This window comes from Apodemus sylvaticus, chromosome 23, assembly GCF_947179515.1.
Source record: "Apodemus sylvaticus chromosome 23, mApoSyl1.1, whole genome shotgun sequence".
NCBI classification, from domain to species: domain Eukaryota; kingdom Metazoa; phylum Chordata; class Mammalia; order Rodentia; family Muridae; genus Apodemus; species Apodemus sylvaticus.
Window position 1 is genome coordinate 13,480,700 of NC_067494.1, and position 20,168 is coordinate 13,500,867.

Here is a 20,168-nt window from a genome sequence, read left to right on the forward strand (position 1 = left end):
TGCCCAGAATAGCCATGGCTGGGTGGGTTGGAGTTTTTCCATTTACCGACGTCATGGAATCCTCTCAGGATTCCGTCCCTCTTAGACACACAAGGAAAGTATGGCTTTAGACAGAAGCATCTTGATTTGCTTTGTTTAAAGTCCACGTTCTTTCCCCCATTGCATAATTTGTAAGCATTTCCCCATCTCAAATCACCAACGTTAAGAAATATTTAAAAGCACTTTAACATTAAAGTACATTTTATATCATGGTCAGAATCTACTTCTAGTAGTATTCCAAAGGGTGGGGGCAGGCCAGATGGCTCATTTAAACGTGCTTGCTAAGCAAGCCTGAGAACCTAATGGTTGGTCCCTGGGACCCAAGGTGGTTTCCACATGCAGGACATCACGTGTGCACACACACACTCACGCTCCCTGTCATGTGTACTGTACATATCAATGATGTTTTCATGCATTTGTATCTACAAATATACATCCTAATAAATAATAATATAAATATTTATATATATACTCTTTATGTTAAAAATGATTCTAGGTGCTTTACATAGATCATTTCTCACATTCCTCAAAAACGTCCTGTGAGAGAAACCGCTTTTCTCCTCATTCTGTACCTACTGATAAGGAGGTTCATTAATTTGCCCAATGCCCCAAATATCCGACCCCATTGGAGCCTGTACCATAACACAGTCAGTCAGTGTCAGAGGCTGTATGGTCTAGCCTGGGCCAGTATCACTTCCCATGGTCAGCTTTCCAAGGCTGGAGATGTGCTAACCTGTTAACTGATAATTACTACATTATGGATAATGAGGACGGGGAGGGAGGAGGAGGGAGGGGAGGGGAGAGAGAGAGAGAATCCTGTGTCTCAACGCTCCCAGAAGCGCTGGCAGTGGAGTTTAGAGCTAGGGACAGAACTCAGAGCCTCCTGTGTGCAGTCCTCATTCTCATATCAACTTCTCAACAAGTGTAAAGTAGATCACACTTGGTACAAACGTTGATGGTGTGTAAGTATCACAGGGCCCCTGGTAAGAAGCTGTCTGCAGAGAACTGTGGGCTGAGCCCCAGGCTGAGGCTGACGGCTGCACTTAGCGGCCGGAGCTTCCTGGGAGCCAGGCAGCCTGGCTGGGAGGACTGTAGGGTCGCTGCTTTGTCTAGCCCTCTGCTGTCCAAAAATCTCACGCCTACATATTTCTATATCACTGCCCTTTGTACTGGGGTGGGGTAGGGGTGTGCTCTCACTTCTCAGAATTACTTAAGGAAAACAGACTGAAAGAACAGACCTAAAAAAATAAAGTTGGTTTACTTAAGATGGTAATTATACCCTCTATAAGAATGGATTCTTTAAGCCTGGTCAACAGAGTGACTGCCAGGACAGCCAGAGCTATCCAGAGAAACCCTGTCTCAAAAACCAAAAATAAATAAATAAATAAATAAATTAATTAATTAATTAATTAAAATAAATAAATAAATAAATAAATGAAAATAATTTGATGTAATTTTTAGGTGGATTCAAATGTTGTTTTGTGAATTTTTTGTGTTCATATGTGCGTGTGTGTGTGTGTGTGTGTGTGCATGTGAGTGCATGTGTGTGTGTGTGTGTGTGTGTGTGTGTGTGTATGTGTGTGTGTATGCTTGCTCATGAGTGTGCAAGTGTGTCTGTGTTGAGGTGCTATGGATTAAACCAGGGATGCTAGAAAAGTGCTTCCCCACTGTGACAGATGTCCAGCCCCGGAAATGTTCTTATGATTTTCTTACGAGGAGAACATCCACACTATTCCCCAGAGCTTGGAGTTGTGGGTCATTTATACTGGACGGTAAGAAGCTTACATGGTATCTCAGTTTAGAATGAGGAAAACTAAGGCTGAGGCACAGGTGTGGCCTGCGGAGGGGGAGAGAGCATCTCCTAGACCTTGTCTGTGACTCGCTTGTATTCTCCTGAGCGTCTCTCCTAAAAAAAACTCTGATAGCCATTCATGCACAAAACATCCATCAGCTATGAGAATCTTTTATCTCTTTGTGTTTAATATGATGTGTGACCTTGAACATGGCCGCCTGTGGCTCTCCTAGTTCATAAAATGGTGGTTTTCCAGTCGCCATTTCAATGATCGTGCAGCCCAAGGACCAAATGTCGGCAGCCTTCCCATAGCCTCGTGGTCCTTTATCGATTATTTCTGGCGCCATATACTGAAGGGTACCTGGGGATAAAGCAAACACATTTCCACTTTAGAAAGGCAAAGAATGATACCTAATAACCACTTCAGATATTCTACGTAAATACGACAGTTAAGAACATATGACTCAGGTCCTGATGTCTCATCTTTCTCTGAGATCCAGCTCTCTCTGCAGTTAATAAACCTGGAAGCGTAAGGGTTCATAATGAATTTTATCGCTGAAACAGAATAGTTCATCAATAGCTTCTGGTTATGGGTGGGTTAAGGCTGATCTGCCCCTCGAAGGGATGTTTTAGCCAGTTGACCATAGTTGGTCTTTTTTTGTTGCTCTGAACAATAGGAAACACAACATATATTTCTGTGTCCAGTTCTTCCAGTATGTGCCAACTTCCTTTACGTGTACTTTTCCAGAGAAAGTCTAGTTCATTTACTGCTCTCATTCAAGCCATACAGTCCCCAGTTCCAGAGCCTGGTATTTGACTCACATATTCCCATTTTAGAGCTCACTACGGTAGGAGAACTAAGCCCAGACAAAGATGAGTCCCAGTGTCATCAAAGACGGGAGCAGAACAGTGGTTATGAGAAGCTGCAGGATGTAAAGAAGTGAGAGACAGGTAACAGTGGTCAGTCAGCACCACGTCATAGTCAGGAGAAAGCAGTCTACCCCACAGCAGACAGCAGGCAGCCATAATCAATGGTGTGCTCTGTGTTAAAAACAAACAAACAAACAAACAAACAAACAAACCCAACACCAGCAGAAACCCAAGAAACTAGAAAGGGGACTCCTATGCTTTCAAAGGAATGCTTAGATGTTTGAGGGGACAGATGAAAGACATTAAACAATACATGCACGTATTCAGATATCACAGGCACTCTTCAATCTCAAGGGGAAAAGACCCGTGAGGCTAGAGCTTTGGCTCAGCAGCATAGAGCTTTCTAAGCACGCACGCGGGCCCTAATGCAGACAAAAATAACTAGCACCAGGATTCAGAGAGCTATGGTGAAAAAATGATTCAAAAACTTCTGATGCATGTGATTCTGTAAATGAAATCCTTGCAATTCCTACTGTGGATCTTAGTAAAATGAACCATGCAGTGGTTCTCCATCCGTGGGTCGTGATCCCTCTTAGAGCTGAACTGCCCTTTCCCAGGGGGTCACCTATCAGATTCTGCACATCTGATGCTTACATTATGATTCATAAGAGTAGCAAAATCACAGTTATGAAGTAGCAACGAAAATAACTTTATAGTTGGGGGGGATCACCACGGCATGCCAAAGTGTGTTAAAGGGTTACCATTTTAAGAAGGTTAAGAACAATTGTTTAATAGATCAAAGACAGGTCGTGACCCCCGATTAAAGGTAAACCAGAAGAGTAGACTCGAATAAACCAAGCAGGAGAGAGAGGGGGTATACAGAGCCAGGTAGTACACAGGGTGTGGTGTGTAGACAGGGAGTTGAGGGAACTAGACCCTTGGGCCTAGTTCTGGGCTTGAGGGAAGTCTATGCTCCAGCGCTCTGTGAGCCAGAAGCAGGGTCTGAAAGGCACTTGGCTCCAAGGCAGGCCGCACCTTGTCAAGGATTTCAGCTTTGTTTACTCTGCATGGAAGCCATGGAGGGCTCTGGCTGCAATGTTGAAGATGGACAGGAGGGGGCAGGAGCAGAAGTGGAGAGGCTGAGAGAGGCAGCTGTGACAGGAGTGCAGGACTGGAAGGGTCACAGCCCATCCCACGTCTGAACTGACATACTTCCTTGATGGTCGGACCACAGCGTGAGAAAGGGCGCCGGTGACAGCCAAGGTCTCAGTGGCCCTCAGTGGAGATAGAGAAGAGTGTGGGTGGGAAATGTCTGAGGAGAAGGTAATTAATTCCACTTAGCATGTTAAGTCTAGTTCAAACCTCAGATCTATTACTAAACAGTTTTGTGACCTTGGGCAAGTTATTTAAACCCTTTGAACCTTAATGTTCTCACCGTAAACTGGGATAATGATACCTCATGATTAGGGTTTATGTACAAATTTCAGTGAATATAATGCACTATGCGCCCAAGCAAAGTATGCAGTCAGAGCACCATAAATGATGACTACCTCTGCTTGCCCCTCACCCAAACCACCTCGAGCTGAAAACAAGCCAGGTCTTTCCGCCACATTCACCAGAGGTGATGAGGCATCTTGACCCTTAGACAGTCAGGACTCCAAAGCACTGTGTTGTAAGGACCAAGGCCTGCCTGCAAGCTATGGCTCTCAGATCAGCATGAAAGAGAGATCTGCACTCCTTAGTCATACGCTGTACATAACGCCTTCATGTGTGGCCAGTGGGAGGGTTACAGGCACAGGGCCCCGGTGAGGACTCCTTCCCTACAACACCTTGAAGACAAATTTTCAAGATGAAAAGAAGACTAAATCAACATCCTGCCCCCAACACATTGCAGAAGTAGGAATTATCATCTCCCAAGTTACTGAGCCTGGGCAACATCTACATCGGCGCTTGCCACGCTGAGAGAATGAGAGTAGAAGCGCAAACATGGAAGCTGCTAGTGGGTTTGAATTTATTTTTAAAATACATTGTAAATATGGCCAGTCTGAAATATGTTGTATGGAGCGTAGGAGGTGGAGTGGATCAGAGGATCTGAGAGACACAGGGATCTCTCCCTCCTCCTTCCCACCTCTGAGGCCACCAGCAGAGAGGAAGATGAACTGAAGTCTGCAGGCCAATGACAAGAACAAAGGGAGAGAGGAAAACCCTGACTCATTTCCATCATAGACAAACCGCCATCTCCCAGAGATGTCTCCCGCCTCTTTCTACCAATGTCCCCATCTGCTAAAAGGAGGAACTTTTGTCTACCTCAGGGGATTTGGAAATGGGCACATCTGGCCATTTTGCTTTACACTGAATCAAAGATTAGTCACTGACTCCTTAATTTTTTTTTTTTTAGTCAATCTCTAAATCTCTGGCCCTGCCCTCCTCCTCTAATAATAACAGAACCCAATGCTCCTAGAGAGTTAACATTAGAACATGAAACAGAGACATGTTGCAGGCTCAGTATCTAATGGGCGGTCATCCATCTGCTGGCTCTTGGCTGTGCTCCCCGCAGTCTCCACCCTCTCAAGACTTTGCATCACAGTCCCTGCGTTGCCTAATTTCTCATCTCCACCTCTTCCGAGTGGATGAGTCACTTCCTCTTTTCTGAATTGAAATCTTAGGGTTATTTCTATTGTGCAGTAGGGGAATTGATTCCTGGGAGAAAACAGACTGAGAAGGAGGGAAACCAGAGCCCAGATAGGAACTGTTTGAGTATGAGTAAGAATCAGAGAGGCTGGGCTAGGGCATGTTTGTAAAAAAGCAGTCTCGTGAGGGTCAGGGGGGCTGTAAGCCAGTCAAGGGGGTAAAAAAAAAACAATCAGAAAACAAAATGCAAGCACGTTGAGAGCGGAAAGTAGCCTTCAGTGGTTTACACACAGAACTGCAAGAAGACAGAAGGGCAAGTCAGACCCCGCACACAGTTTTCCAGCTAGCATCTGGCAATGCCAGCATCAGAGTTCGTGAGAAACCTTAGTTTATCTCTCACCTCGTGCGGAGGCTCGGCAATTGCATTCTTAATTATCCAAGATCTGTATCGTTAGGGAAAGGCGTACCTGTGAAGGTTTCGGTGCATGGGTTGATGCCAGCCAGCCTCTTGGATGTCCCAAAGTCAGAGATCTTGAGCACACCGCTGTAGGTATTAATCAATACATTGTCACCCTAGGGAAAGAATATGCCAATCAAAACGTTATCTTCTCACTGACGCTGTTTGTGGTTGACTTGATCCTAATAAAAGTGCCCTGAGAACAAACAATGGAATTCGTACTGTGTTCTTCAGGAACAGTTTATCACAGGAGAGAATCCCTTTCAACACAGAGTTCTTGATATAATTTTTATTTATATGTTATCAGTTGGTTATAATCTTCTCTTCAGGTCACAGGTCAAACATGGCCTCGAGCGAAAGCTAACCACCATTTATAGTTAGCTTGGATTACCTGTGGACAGTATCTATATAAACAACTTCCTTAACGTCCCAGGCACTTTATTTTCTTCTCTGTGTTATTTCTTACTTTCTGTGGATTACTTAGGACATTTAAATTGGTTTTAGGGTTGTAAGCCATAGCAGGTGCATAGAAACAAACACCTATAGTACATACAGAACACTGCTGTTTGTTTAAATGGTCTTCAGGGCTCGGTCTTTATTTTGGCTAATACTCTTTAAGACGTATTTAAGAGAAACCAGTCACACAATCACTCCTGCTCTGCTAGGAAGCCCAGAGTCATCTTTGCTCATTACCATCCTAAATTCTCAGTTCTGGAAGTATTATGTTCACCGTTTATCCCTTTGACCACGTGGATCTTTGCCCCTAAAGTGGTCACAGGATGGACACCATGAATTACATGTGCTCAGGCATGTGAACTTTCCAATATCAATATGGGTATGTATGGACAGGCTCCACAAGAAAAGTCCTCTCTCTGGTCAGGCGTGCACCCCAAAGTAAAAACCACCTCTGCTTGCTGCCTCTAAAGAGTGAAAGGCTCTTCTCTTTCTATTTCCTGGTTGAACTTTATGGCTTTGTATTCATCACCAAAAGGTAAACTCATTTTGTTTGTTTACAAAAGTAACATATTTTAAGAAAGCCAGGCTCAGGCTGGAAAGATGGCTTAGTGGTTAAGAGCACTGACTGCTCTTCCAGAGGTCCTGAGTTCAATTCCTGGCTGCTACATAGTGGCTCACAACCATCTGAAATGGGATCTGATGCTCTCTTCTACTGTGTCTGAAGACAGTTATAGTGTACTCATATAAATAAAATAAATCTTAGGAGAGGGGGGGGGGCTCTGTCAAAACTTCATCATTTTTTTTGCTAGTAGATTTTCCTGAACAGGACTTCATTTGCCAAGGAATTTAAGCCCAACAATCAACAAGTAGGACCTTATAAACTAAAAATCTTATTCACAGCTAAGAAACAATCAAATCAGGAGGAAGCCCATGGGTTAGAAAGGAATCAGCCCAGCAGTGAAGGTGCACGCCTTTAATCCCAGCACTTGGGAGGCAGAGGCAGGCAGATTTCTGAGTTCGAGGGCCAGCCTGGTCTACAGAGTGAGTTCCAGGACAGCCAGGGCTACACAGAAAAACCCTGTCTCTGAAAACAAAAACAAAAAAGAAAAAAAGAAAAAAAGAAAGGAATCTTTGCCCAGCTATATATCTGATAGAGGATTAACATCTAGAATATATAAAGAACTCAAAAATCAGAGTCATAAAACCCCAAAGGGCCAATTCATAAATGGGCCTGGGATCTGAATATATATATATATATATATATATATATATACACACACATACACACACATATATATATACATACATATATATATATGTATGTATATATACATATATATACACATATACACACACACACATACATATATCATGGAATACTACTCAGCTGTAAAGAAAAGTGAAATCATGAACTTTTCAGGTAGATGGATGGAACTACAACAGATCATGTTGAGTGAGATGACCCAAACCCAGAAAGACGAATGCCCTGTGTTCTTCCTCATCTGTGGTCCTAGCTCCAGGTCTTCAGATACGAGAACATGAACTAGAGTAAACACAGCAACCAGAAGGTAAAAGGAACCAGGGAGCGTGGTGGGGATGAAAAGGGGGAAATACCTGGGTGGAACTGACTTGTAGAAGGAAAAGCAGGGGGCACTTTTTTTTTTTTTTGAAACAAGGTTTCTCTGTAAATCCATGGCTGTCCTGGTAATTAGGGAGGTAAGGGAGATTAATGAATCAGGAGAGGGTAAAATAACAGTAAGAATGTCTGAAAATGTCATAAGGCATCACAATTATTATCCAGCTACCAGAATTACATATAAGACACGTAAGCCTATACATATATACATATATCTACATACATGTATATATATGTGTAACTATATATATATACTTAATATGTATATATAAGTTAGATTTACCATCTGGGCTGACAATTCTCTCCCCGAAAGTCATACACTAGCTAACAAAAGCCGAAGTATCAGGCATGAGGAAGTACCCTTTTGAGCTGGGGTTCAGGGTTGTTGAAGACACTCCCCACACATAGCTTGGATGTCTCCCAGAGGCTGACCATAGTAAGTCTCTATTGGTGAACATACAAAATACTTTGGACACAGACACAAGGAATCCAAGCTGGTTCTGATTTTAGAGCTTCCTCCATGAGGCCAAGATTTCGTTGTATCAAAAGAAGCCATGCATGCATCCAAAGAAAGGAAGTGCCCAGCTATGATGCCCATGAACCAAAACCAGCACCGCCCAATGTACCTAAGAGTGCACAGTGGTGAGCGTATTTACTGGAAACCACGAGTTCTCTAATTGGACTCAAGGTCCATTCAACAAGAGGGAAATCACGCCTAGTACTAGAACCCAGCCAACTTCAAGGGATGAAGTCATATATAAAGTCATGAGCCTTGGAGGAGAACCACTATCTACTAAACCATCACCATTTCTACCTCCATTCTAAACATGTATGTTTATGCCCATAGAAAAGAGTAGTTCTCATTTCTCATCAAAGCAACTTCTTGTAATAGACAGAGACCATTAAAGAAATCAAAACTCAGAGAAGTGACAGTATGACACCCAGGCCCAACAATACACCTATAACACAGCTCCTTCACCAAAGGCCCAACAATACACCTATAACACAGCTCCTTCACCAAAGGCCCAACAATACACCTATAACACAGCTCCTTCACCAAAGGCCCAACAATACACCTATAACACAGCTCCTTCACCAAAGGCTCAAGGGTCTAGGCAGAAGAGAAGACGGAAAGATCCAGACAGCAACAGGAAAGTTACTGTGAGGTTTCCTCTCCTAGAAATGTCAGAGAAGCTATACCCAGGAAGTCTCATCAATGTGGATGCCTAAATAAAACCTGGACAAGGATGACTGCCACCAACAGACACACTAACATGGAAGTCAGAATCTCATGGGGGCATCAACTCGAGACAAAGAACTACAGGCAACTAAGGAGTGCTGAGAGCAGGAGAAATAGAAATCTTCCCCAGAAAGGAGCCCCCAAATTAGTTATCCAATACTAAGAGGTCAGCCCTGAAACAAAGTAACACTTCACACACTGAGCAGATTGTATTTACATATTTTGGAATATATCTATCAACAATTAAAGAAATAGAGGCCATGAATTTGAGAGAGAGAGGAAGGGAGGGTGCAGGGGGAAGGGTGTATGTGTGTGTGTGTGTGTGTGTGTGTGTGTGTGAGAGAGAGAGAGAGAGAGAGAGAGAGAGAGAAAGAGAAACAGAAAGGAAATGATGCAATTATATTTTAATTTCAAAGAGCCAAGGTTTATTAGTTTGGAGTTTTCTTTTTTCAAGAGAAGCTGATGTTTTTATTTTAAGAATCTGTGTAAGGATAAATAGGCCTGGCTGTGCCTCAGGAAGAGGCCATGTCCTGTTCAGCATGGGTGGACTAAAGTCCACCCTACAGAACTCCTAGAAAACCCCACAGATTGCCAGTAAAGTCTCCTGGCTTCAGCGGGTAAGGAAGCTCTGCCGTCCGGAAGATGGCGGCATGAACATGACTGTGCACAGCGGACAGGGACTGACAGCTCTGTTATAGCTATTTCCTTACTCCCCATTGACAGAGAGCACTCAGAACACAAAACACGACATTTTCAGGTAAAGTAACTACCCAGAAGGGACCCCAGGAGGAGGAGTCACGGTGCAGCCTACCTTTATATCCCGGTGGACTATCTGGTTGTCATGAAGGTATTTTAATCCTTCCAATATTTGCTTTGTATAGAAGCCAATGGTTTGCTCATTGTCCTTTAATGGGCCCCATTTTGAACGAAGGAGAGCGGAGAGACTTCCTGTAAGATAAGAGAAAGGGTGGGCAAAACTCATCCAAGCTCTTTGTAGCGTATACATAACGTGACACTAAATTAAGCCAGAACGCACAGGCTCTTTACAGTAGGCCAGACTCTACTGGTTACCTGGGCTCAAATAAGAATATGAAAATATCCCTAATGTGAAGGCAGTCATTATCAACAGTTTATAAGAAATAGGATGCTCAGTTGCTAGCTTTAATCCAAGTCACAGCAACTGAAACTAAAGGTTTCAAAATGTCTGTACTGTCTGCTGAGTATCCTCAAGGTCATGTCACCCATCTGACCATTGTCTCAACACAGATAAATCATGACCTGGACTCGATCTAGCTCTTCTTCAGGCCTTAGAAATTCACACTTCTGAGAGTAAGGCAGGTACCTCTTACCTCCCGGGACTTGCTCCATGAAGATTTTGATGAAGCCGTTCTCACTGAAAGAGCCCAGATACTGAACAATGTTTTTGTGTTTCAGGTGCTTGTGCAAGGCGATTTCTTCATGCAGGGGCTGGGAGTATCTGGAAGACACGCAGATGCCAGTGTGCTAAGCATCAGCCAGACTCTAGAGTATTAACTTGAGCAAGACTAAAAATGCCAGCTAAACTGTGCCCACAAATAATGACCGCCTAAGGCCTTTATTTCTCATCAATTCTGTGACATTGGAGCTGCACCAGGACCAGGGAGTTAAGTGCTGGATATTGTTGAAGCTCCTTGCATAGATCAGCTCATTTCTTTGAACTAAATGTACTATCTATGCAACACCATTTTACAGACAAGGGAAGTGAATAATGACCCCAGATCACAAAGCTAGACAGACATAAGGCTTGACCTAGGAGATCAGACACTATTCACACCACTGTATTAGCACAGTAGTCTGCTCCACTGACTTCATCATCATAACCACTATACCAGGGAGCTCTTGTTCAGGAAGGCAAACATTCCCAATATCTTAATCCCATTCATCCACAACTTCCCAACGGTTGGTCAACTCCTTAGTATTCCTACCCAAAAACCGTTATGCTTCAATTTCCTTCCATCCACTCATTCACCCTTTTAAATAAAACCCTTTTAATAAAAATAAATAAAAACCTTTTAAATCCACAAAGTCTATCGCATTATGATTTTCACTTGATCCTAAACCAGCTTCAACACTGAAAGGCCAGCTGTACGCCAGAGTTCAAAAGCATGTGCTTAGTGTGTGTAACCATAACAAAGTACCAACATGTTTTACGTTTCTGAGCTAGCACCGTGCTTCTGATCATTAAGCGAGGTTTTGTAAGGCTTATACTCTGAAGAATAACAAGATCAGTGAGCACTTATGCAGATATTGCATAGCTTGTCCAATAATAAAATTTCAACAAATCAACTTTTAATGATTTAATTGGCTTCCACTGGTAATTCATGACAGCATCTGGTCCAAACAGACAGGAGACAGGACAGGACAGGACAGGACAGCTCAGGCTTAATGTAGTTTAAGCAGCAATGAGAAAACATCATGGTGCACAGAGTCACCGGCTGGCTTCAGGTCATTATGTTTGCAGTATCAAAGCAGGGAGGACATCCTTATTCTGAGGGCTTAGAGTGGGTGGGCTTCTTGGGACACTGTAAATCTTGATTTACGTAACGGTGGGACCTTATGAATAAACAGATTAGGTGTAGGTGATGTCAAACCTGAGCATAAACAATTCCATTTTGGATTGATCTGCTGCAGCCTAGAGTGGGCAGTTTAAATCAAGATTCTTCTATAAGCATTATTTAATATGCTAAATATTCTGGGATATCAGCAACTATAACTAACAATTCAATGCTAGTCCTTTACACACACACACACACACACACACACACACACACACACACACACACACACCTTCTCTCCCTTACTCTTTCTGTCTGTCTCTGTCTCTGTCTGTCTGTCACTCTTACAACAAGGCTATAGGTATGAAAAGCTCTCATTATATTAAGGTGTATTAATTACATTAAGGTATTGAACAGAAACTTGATCTCTCACTCTTGCTTCAGACATACTCTTAAGGAATGTTCAGATCTTCCAATGACAAATCCAACTAAACAGATGGGAGCTTTTTTAGGAGGACAATTAACAAAGAGTAAAATTCAGTGTTAAATAACGGTGTTTTCAAGAAGCAGTGCAGGGTGAGTTCTAGAACAAGCACTTACTAAATTCACTTAACTGAGATAAACTTTTATACTCTGTATAATACTCCTCAGAGATCTGGCAAGGAAAAAAAGGGAAATTCCCCTATGTTTCAGACATATTACTCTTTTATTTCCACCTTTAGAACTGCTACAGGAATTAAAAGGCAGGCATTAAAGGGATCCTTTAATAGTTTATCAGTGAGAGATAGCAAGAGCATGTTGATACTGTATAAGTTGACACAAGAACTACTTATATACATTAGTACCAACAAGACCCCTAGGTAACGAATGACTCTCAGCTGTGAAGACAACATTACTTCTGGAGGGATGGAGGGACACGTAGGGACTAGTTCATGATTGATCTTGATATATCTTAGAGGCACACTGTGTGTCCATTCTACAGATCCAGAAGATTAAGATTATCAACCTGATATAAGCAACTAACTCACGTTATCACCAATCGAAGGCATCCTACCTCCTGACCTTCTATTGAAAATCAAATCGGGCTGGAGATGGCTCAGCGGTTAAGAGCACTGACTGCTCTTCCAGGTCCTGAGTTCAAATCCCAGCAACCACATGGTGGCTCACAACCATGTGTAATGAGATCTGATGCCCTCTTCTGGTGTGTTTGAAGCCGGCTACAGTGTACTTATAATAAATAAATAAATCTATCTTTAAAAAATAAAGAAAGAAAAATCAAATCATAAATGTCTACATGTAAGATTAAGAGACACAAGCATCCAAATCCCATTATTTAAACCAAGGCTAGTTCAAAATTTACCATACTAATCAAGGGTCCAGCTGAGCTAAGGGTAAGTACTCCCCTCCAGTATGGAAAGGGTTAAAAACACTCAGTCACTTTCACCTGTGTAAGGGCCAAGATCTAAATGAGGATGAAGTAATAACTTTTCAGGTCAAGAAAGTGGGCCACATTAGGAAAATTGCAAGAAAATGATTTTTTTTGACTAGCTAAAAAAATAAAAGAATTGGTAGCATTTGAGATACTGCATATACTTAGCTTGGAAAAAAACTACTCATCTGTAAGCCTCTTCAGGCTCAACCATCCACCGTCAGTCATCTAGACTAGTATTTTTCTGGCATGTTTTATTTTGTTGTTGTTGTTTTGTTTTCTTTGGGTTTTTTGGGTTTTTTTTTTTTTGTTTTTTGTTTTTTTGGATTTGGTTTTGTTCAAGACAGGGTTTCTCTGTATAGCCCTGGTTGTCCTGGAACTCACTCTGTAGACCAGGCTGGCCTCAAACTCAGAAATCCACTTGTCTCTGCTTCCCAAGTGCTGGGATTAAAGGTGTGTGCCACCACCACTCACCACTGCACTGCCTGTGTCTTCCACCTCTTCTAAGTTCCCCCACTCCCTTTCAGTTTCGGAAGCTCCTCTCAACATGTTAACCACACTCCATGCACTATGCTACGGAACCGTCTCAGCCATGACAGCTTCCGACCTCTTGTGGATCTTTACCTGCTCTTGTAGCATCCCTACCTCAGAGCAGCACACCGCACACTGCACACTGTGTCTGTCTACTCTTTCCGTTAGAAGAAGACTCAGCATCTTAAACCCCCATCTGCTAATGCTAACAGTTCTGGCTATGGTTCTGATATCATTAATGCTCTTCAATGTTTCTGCCTTTTAGCATGCCTTAAGATATTTTTTGAAAGGTAAATGTGATGTTCTGGGCAGGAGAATCACAGTGAACACAGTGAACAGGCCTTTCCTGTGGGCAGTGGTGGGCCGTGGTAAGCAGGGCTGAGAGTGTTCTCTAGTCTTGTACCCCAGTCACTGGGGCTGCTGGGTACTTGTGACACGCCTCTTAGTCCCCACCTCAGTGAGATGGGGTGCTGAGCTGGACTCTCTCATGTCCTTTCACCTCATGAGAGGCAGGGCTCTCCAGGAACAGGCCTCGATAAAAAGAATAAAATCTCTGGCATGTTTTAAAGTGTTTCCTCTCCTTTCCCTGGCATAAACACAATGGAATTTTTCTCTTCTATTTATAATGAAGGTGTGGGAGAACTTTACACAGTTAAACTCACACAGGTGTGGGGCTGCTCACGAGAGGGTCCCCTGGAAGGTGTAACCCTCTAACTCCTCTGCACGGTGCCTCTAGCAGTCCGCTGGCCAGGGCTAGCTTCTTTAGTCCGCACTGAGTCCCATGGTGGTTTCTGCTCCTGTGAGGTCTGATTGCCGCATTTTGCCCCTCTTTCTAGTTCAGGACCCCGTCTCCTGTCTTCCCTGATGGAGCCAAAAGGGCTGCTGGCTTCTCAGTGTGTTCAGTGATCTGCTTGCTGGAGGAGCCAGCCATTGTAGCTCCTTACACAGCAGACTGGCCAGCGTGTGTGTGCTTATCGACCTCTGTTACGAACCACCGAGACCATTCTCCCTCCGCCCTTTGGAAGCCATTGTTTTCCCAGCTAGAGTCTTGTACTAATCACTAAATGGACAGACAAAACCTGAGTTGGAATTAACACAATGGAGTTTTCAGACAGCCCCAACAAGTATTTTTTATTAGCAAGAGTTATAGCATACCTGCTGTCTCGCTCTGGGATTTCCTTAATAGCAATTCTGACCTGGTTGCTCAGGTCCCGCCCCGCGTAGACAATTCCATAAGTGCCCTTTCCTAACACGACTCTGTCTCCATTTTCATCGTATTCGTAGTCATACTGCAGAGGGGAGGGAGGGGACGAGACAGAAGACCAAAACATTAGTTGAAAGTGACATTTAAAATACCAGTTTTGATTTGTTTTAAATTCATTTGTTCTAGGCAGGGTCTTATAGCTCAAGGTGACCCCGATTTTTACCATTCTCCTGCCTCTACTTCCCAAGTGTTGGGATTTCTGGTACTACCAAGCAAATACTAGGTCTTTTCATAAACATTTTCCTTACTTTAACAATGGCCTTACAAGTGAAATAATAAGATGGGCTACTTAGGGGATAAAGGGTAAAATATATATAATATATATAAATATATCATATATTATATAATCACAATACTATATTATATAATTATAATATATAATATGTAATTATAATACTATACGTATTATAATATATGTATAATATTATGTATAATACTTATAATATATTATATAACACATTTTATATATACACATGTGTATGTGTGTAATGTGTGTATATGTGTATGTGTGTGTATATGTGTGTATGTGTGTGTGTATAGGTATGTGTGTATGTGTATGTATGTGTGTATATGTATATATGTGTAAGTGTGTGTATGTGTATATATGTATGAGTGTGTATGTGTGTATGTGTATGTATGTGTGTATATGTATATATGTGTAAGTGTATGTATGTGTGTATGTGTGTGTATGTGTGTATATGTGTGTATATGTATATGTGTCTGTGTGTGTATATGTATGTGTGTGTATATGTGTGTGTATATGTATGTGTGTGTATGTGTGTATATGTGTGTATGTGTGTGTGTATATGTATATGTGTGTATATATGTATGTGTGTGTATATGTGTGTATGTGTATGTGTGTGTATATACATATGTGTGTATATGTATGTGTGTGTATATGTGTGTGTATGTGTGTGTATGTGTGTGCATATGTGTGTATATGTATGTGTGTGCGCGAGCGAGTGTGTGGTGAAAGCAGAAGGAAGACCCACTAGTGGAAGGGGAGAGAACCAGTATCTGGGAAGGTGAGAGTTGTGGTTATCCATTAACAAAGCACAATGCATTGTGTGCTAATTAAAAATTAATAAACAAAATAAAAAAGTTTCAAAATTATTTTTACAAAATTAACAACCCCTTTAAGAATTAAAAAACAGCAGACACTGCCAATACAAGGTAGGTGTTCTTATTTGATAGCACATGTGGCAAATACCTTGTAGCTTTACAGTTTTGGGTGTGAAGGCCTCCAGGAAGCCTCGAAGTCCGCCCTCCCCCACCCCGCCCCCGTCCCGATTTCCACGGTCCACCTGGCAGGACATCTGTCCTTTCTGCCACCTCTAGCTAAGTTTCCCTGTTTCTCAGCTTTGCGTGCTGCTGAAATACTTCACAGGCTGCCAGGACAGTAAAACCACGGACAGGTCTCAAGGAGGAGCACTGTCGGAGGTCTGAGGAGGTGATGGCTAAATAAGGATTATTTACGTCTTACCCTCAAGTCTTATGAGACGAGATGTTTCTGGTGACTCAAAATGAGACAAGTTTTAAGGAAGAGAGAAGCACTCCCAGGAATGGCTACACACCCAGGAGAGAAGCAAGACTCTAAAGTCCCCAAGGGATCCTTAAAATAAGAGGACATTTTTGATCTTTTATAGTCCTGAGCCTCCAAGAGCCAAGGATATTGGTCACAGCTGCACCAAAGTGAATGGGGGACAGAGACCACTCCAGAGAAGCTACCCCACACATCACAGCAGAAGGAGCAGCTCGAAGGATGAGGAGACTCAAGCCCTGGACGGGAACTGCAGGACTTAAGACCTTTCTAATGCTCAAGCTGTGTCCCCGGAGGAAGCCAATAAATGGGAGTAGACAGGAGAGACCCCAGGACAACCCCACCCTACCCATGCCCTATCTACAGCTGTCTGGAGTGCAGATCTAGCAACCCTTTGCCTCACGGAATGGTCTCTGCTATCTGCTTTTGAAAAAGGAGATGATTTCTTATACCTAAAAGCCAGAGATTTAACATTTAAGTGCCAGTACGTCACGAGGATGACTGTGTCTGTGGATTTTTATGTTTGTTAAGAAAATGACTTTGAAATACAGCATACTGGCTAGATTTACAAATGAGGTTTTCAAAGAACTTTTAAAAATTCATGGAACATTTTTTTTTTTTGAGAAAGAGTCTTGCTGTGTAGCTCATGTTAGCCTCGGGTCTCAGTCCCCCTCCCTCCACCTCTTGATTGTTGGGATGGAGTACAGGCATGTGCTGCCACACCTGGTGAGTTCTAGCAAAATAATTCAAAGGAGAAACTCTAATGACACAGAAACCGAAAAATGCGTACATAAAGATACAAGCCGAGGAATTTTCAAAACAAGGAAGAACAAAACAGACTATAAATGTTTGGAACAACCCAACGCAATTCCTAGAAACCGGGCCCTGAATAGGAGATAAAAATAAAACCATACTCAGACATGATGCAGGAAAATAGTAAGATACCAAATAAAACATCAAAGATAAGGAAAATTTCAAAAAAGAGCATGAGGCCACAAGGATGAGAAGATGACTTAGTAAGCAAGGGTACTTACTGTGGGCGCCCAAAGGACCCGAATTCAGTACCGCATGGTGGAAGGAGAGAAGACTCTGTGTCATCTACTCGTGTATGTGTGTATATATTCTTGGACACACACACCGTGCTGGCTAGTTGGTTTTATGTTAATGTGACACAAGCTGACATCATCTGAGAGGAGGGATCCTCAATTAAGAAAATGCCTCCATTAGATCAGGCAAGCCAGCATGGCATTTTCTTAATTAGTGACTGAAGGGGGAGGGTCCGGCCCATTGTGGGTGGAGCCATCACTGTCCTGGTGGTCCTGGGTTCTACAGGAACACAGTCTGGGCAAGCCCTGGGGAGCAAGCCAGCAAGCAGCACCCCTCCAGGACATCTGCCTCCATGTTCCAGCTCAGTCTGGAACTGAACTCTGAATCAGTTCCAACTATTCTGACTTCCTTCGGTGATGAACAGTGATTTGAAATAAGCCCTGTCCTCCACGATTTGTTCTGGTCACGGTAGTTCATCGCAGCAATAGTAACTCCAAGCATTCTAAATAAAATGTTAAAAGGAAGCAAGGTGGTGCCCTTCTCTAATCCTAAACTTGGGAGGTAAACCAGAAGTTCAAGGCTATCCTCAGAAACATAAGGGGTTCTAGAGTTATCCTGGGCTACATGAGATCCCGTCTCAGAAAAATAGTAAGAGCACAGATTAAAAAAAAAGGACAGGCCAACAACACAGGATGGTAATTAGACTCTAGGGGCCCAACAGGCCATGCCGGCCTCAGATCCAAGTTCTGAAGCTGTCCTTGAAGGCACTTGGGTCATATCTCTTGGACAAAACACTTTGTTAGAGTGGGGTACAAAGGACTCCATCTTAGACCCCTCTCTCTTGGAACATGGCCCAAATTCTTGGAAGAAGGTGTCTGTTCTCTTGATGGCAACCTTAAGCATCTACTCTGAGGTACCAGAGCCACATTGGAGACGCTTCCTATGCTAGAATGAACACCTAGTGTCCAGATGAAGGCTAGGTCTTCTAACAGCTCCTCGGGGAATTCTGCTTGAGAGATGAGGAACGTGGGGGTGGGGTGGGGGTGGGGCATGGTAGAGGCGGCAGGGAGCGTCCAACAATAAGCCCAGACTTGGACAGTGAAACAGGGATCTCGTAAGATGCAGTAAGACAACCATACCACCCAAGGAGTTCAAGTGGCCACACCCAGTTCCCTTGGTCTGGAATCTGGCAGTCCTGGGCTGTGCTGGCTGGAATCCCACCAACAAAGACCGTTAGCGAAGAAGCTCAAGTTTGCCAGTGTCCCTCTCCAAGAAACAAACCTACATACCAGGTTGAGATTCCTCGACATTTGATATTATTATTATAGTACTTCAAAACTTATAAGGAAAAAAAAAGTCAAATCTCCCTCCTCACCTGATTTCCAAACTCCTTGTTACACAGTAAGAAAGACAGACGACCCCTATGAATCTACACATGGCCAGAGATCTCTTTTTAATGAAAATGTCGGAGCTGTGTTTAAAGCCAGATCTCCAGAATCAAGAGTTTGCATTCTTCCTACTCTCCATGTATGGAGCTCTGAATGAGAATCGCTCCCACAGGCTCAAATATTTGCATGGTTAGTCTTTAGTTGGTGAACTGTTTAGGAAGGCTTGGGAGGTATGTTCTGGCTGGAGGAGCTATGTTAATGGGGGTAGGCTTTAAGGTTTCAAAAGCCCACACCAGGCTTAGTCTCTCTCTACCAGCTGCCTGCAGATCATGATATAAACCTCTTTTAGCTACTGCTCTAGTACCATGCCTGTCTGCCTCCTGCCATGATGATCCTGGACTAACCCTCTAAAACTGTAAGCAAGGCCCCAGTTAAATGCTTTCTCTTACAAGATTTGCCTCTTCATAGCAACGGAGCAGTAACTAAGATACCATGCTACAGGGACCCCATCACGGGTAAGGTTAAAAATCGAGTATTGATTTTGTTTTCAACACCAGCGCCATGATGATGTCCCAGCGTATTGTCTGAACCCATTCGACACCCACACACTTCTTCAGTCACATGGCTGATAACCTTGCCCATGCAGACTCCAGTGGTTCCTTCCCTTACTCCCGCCATCAGATCCACTGACAGACACTGTGGGGCTTCCTCTGTGGAGGCTCATGTTGCCAGGGTTCATCTTTGTCCTCAGTGCTAACGCCTCTGGACAGGCCTTAGAGTCTCTATGAATCCTGGTCCCTACCTCCTTTGTTGCTTTCTTCTCTAGCAAGTTTTCCCTAGGAAGATGACCCTCAAGTTTGCAACACCCAAAGTTCTAAAATGACCTTCCAAATTAAGATGGCTGTCTTAGTCAGGGTTTCTATTCCTGCACAAACATCATGACCAAGAAGCAAGTTGGGGAGGAAAGGGTTTATTGAGCTTATACTTCCACATTGCAGTTCATCACTAAAGGAAGTCAGGACTGGAACTCAAGCAGGTCAGGAAGCAGAAGCTGATGCAGAGGCCATGGAGGGATGTGTTTCTTACTGGCTTGCTTCCCCTGGCTTGCTTAGCCTGCTCTCTTATAGAACCCAAGAGCACCAGCCCAAAGGTGGTACCACCCACAAGGGGCCCTCCCCACTTGATCACTAACTGAGAAAATGCCCCACAGCTGGATTTCATGGAGGCAGTTCCCCAACTGAAACTCCTTTCTCTGTGATAACTCCAGCCTGTGTCAAGTTGACACACGAAACTAGCCAGTACAATGGCCCACTC

General features: G+C 43.2%; 1 protein-coding gene across 1 annotated transcript in view; it reads right to left on the reverse strand.

Moving 5' to 3' along the window:
• Map3k5 (mitogen-activated protein kinase kinase kinase 5) overlaps window positions 1–20,168 on the reverse strand; it is a 208,393-nt gene that overhangs the window by 33,280 nt on the left and 154,945 nt on the right. The window contains exons 15-19 of the mRNA XM_052170035.1: window positions 14,771–14,904; window positions 10,471–10,598; window positions 9,933–10,069; window positions 5,800–5,905; window positions 2,035–2,192 (exon numbers count right to left, since the gene is read on the reverse strand). Of these exons, the coding sequence (XP_052025995.1) occupies window positions 2,035–2,192; window positions 5,800–5,905; window positions 9,933–10,069; window positions 10,471–10,598; window positions 14,771–14,904 (663 nt within the window). The remainder of the gene's footprint in view (window positions 1–2,034; window positions 2,193–5,799; window positions 5,906–9,932; window positions 10,070–10,470; window positions 10,599–14,770; window positions 14,905–20,168) is intronic.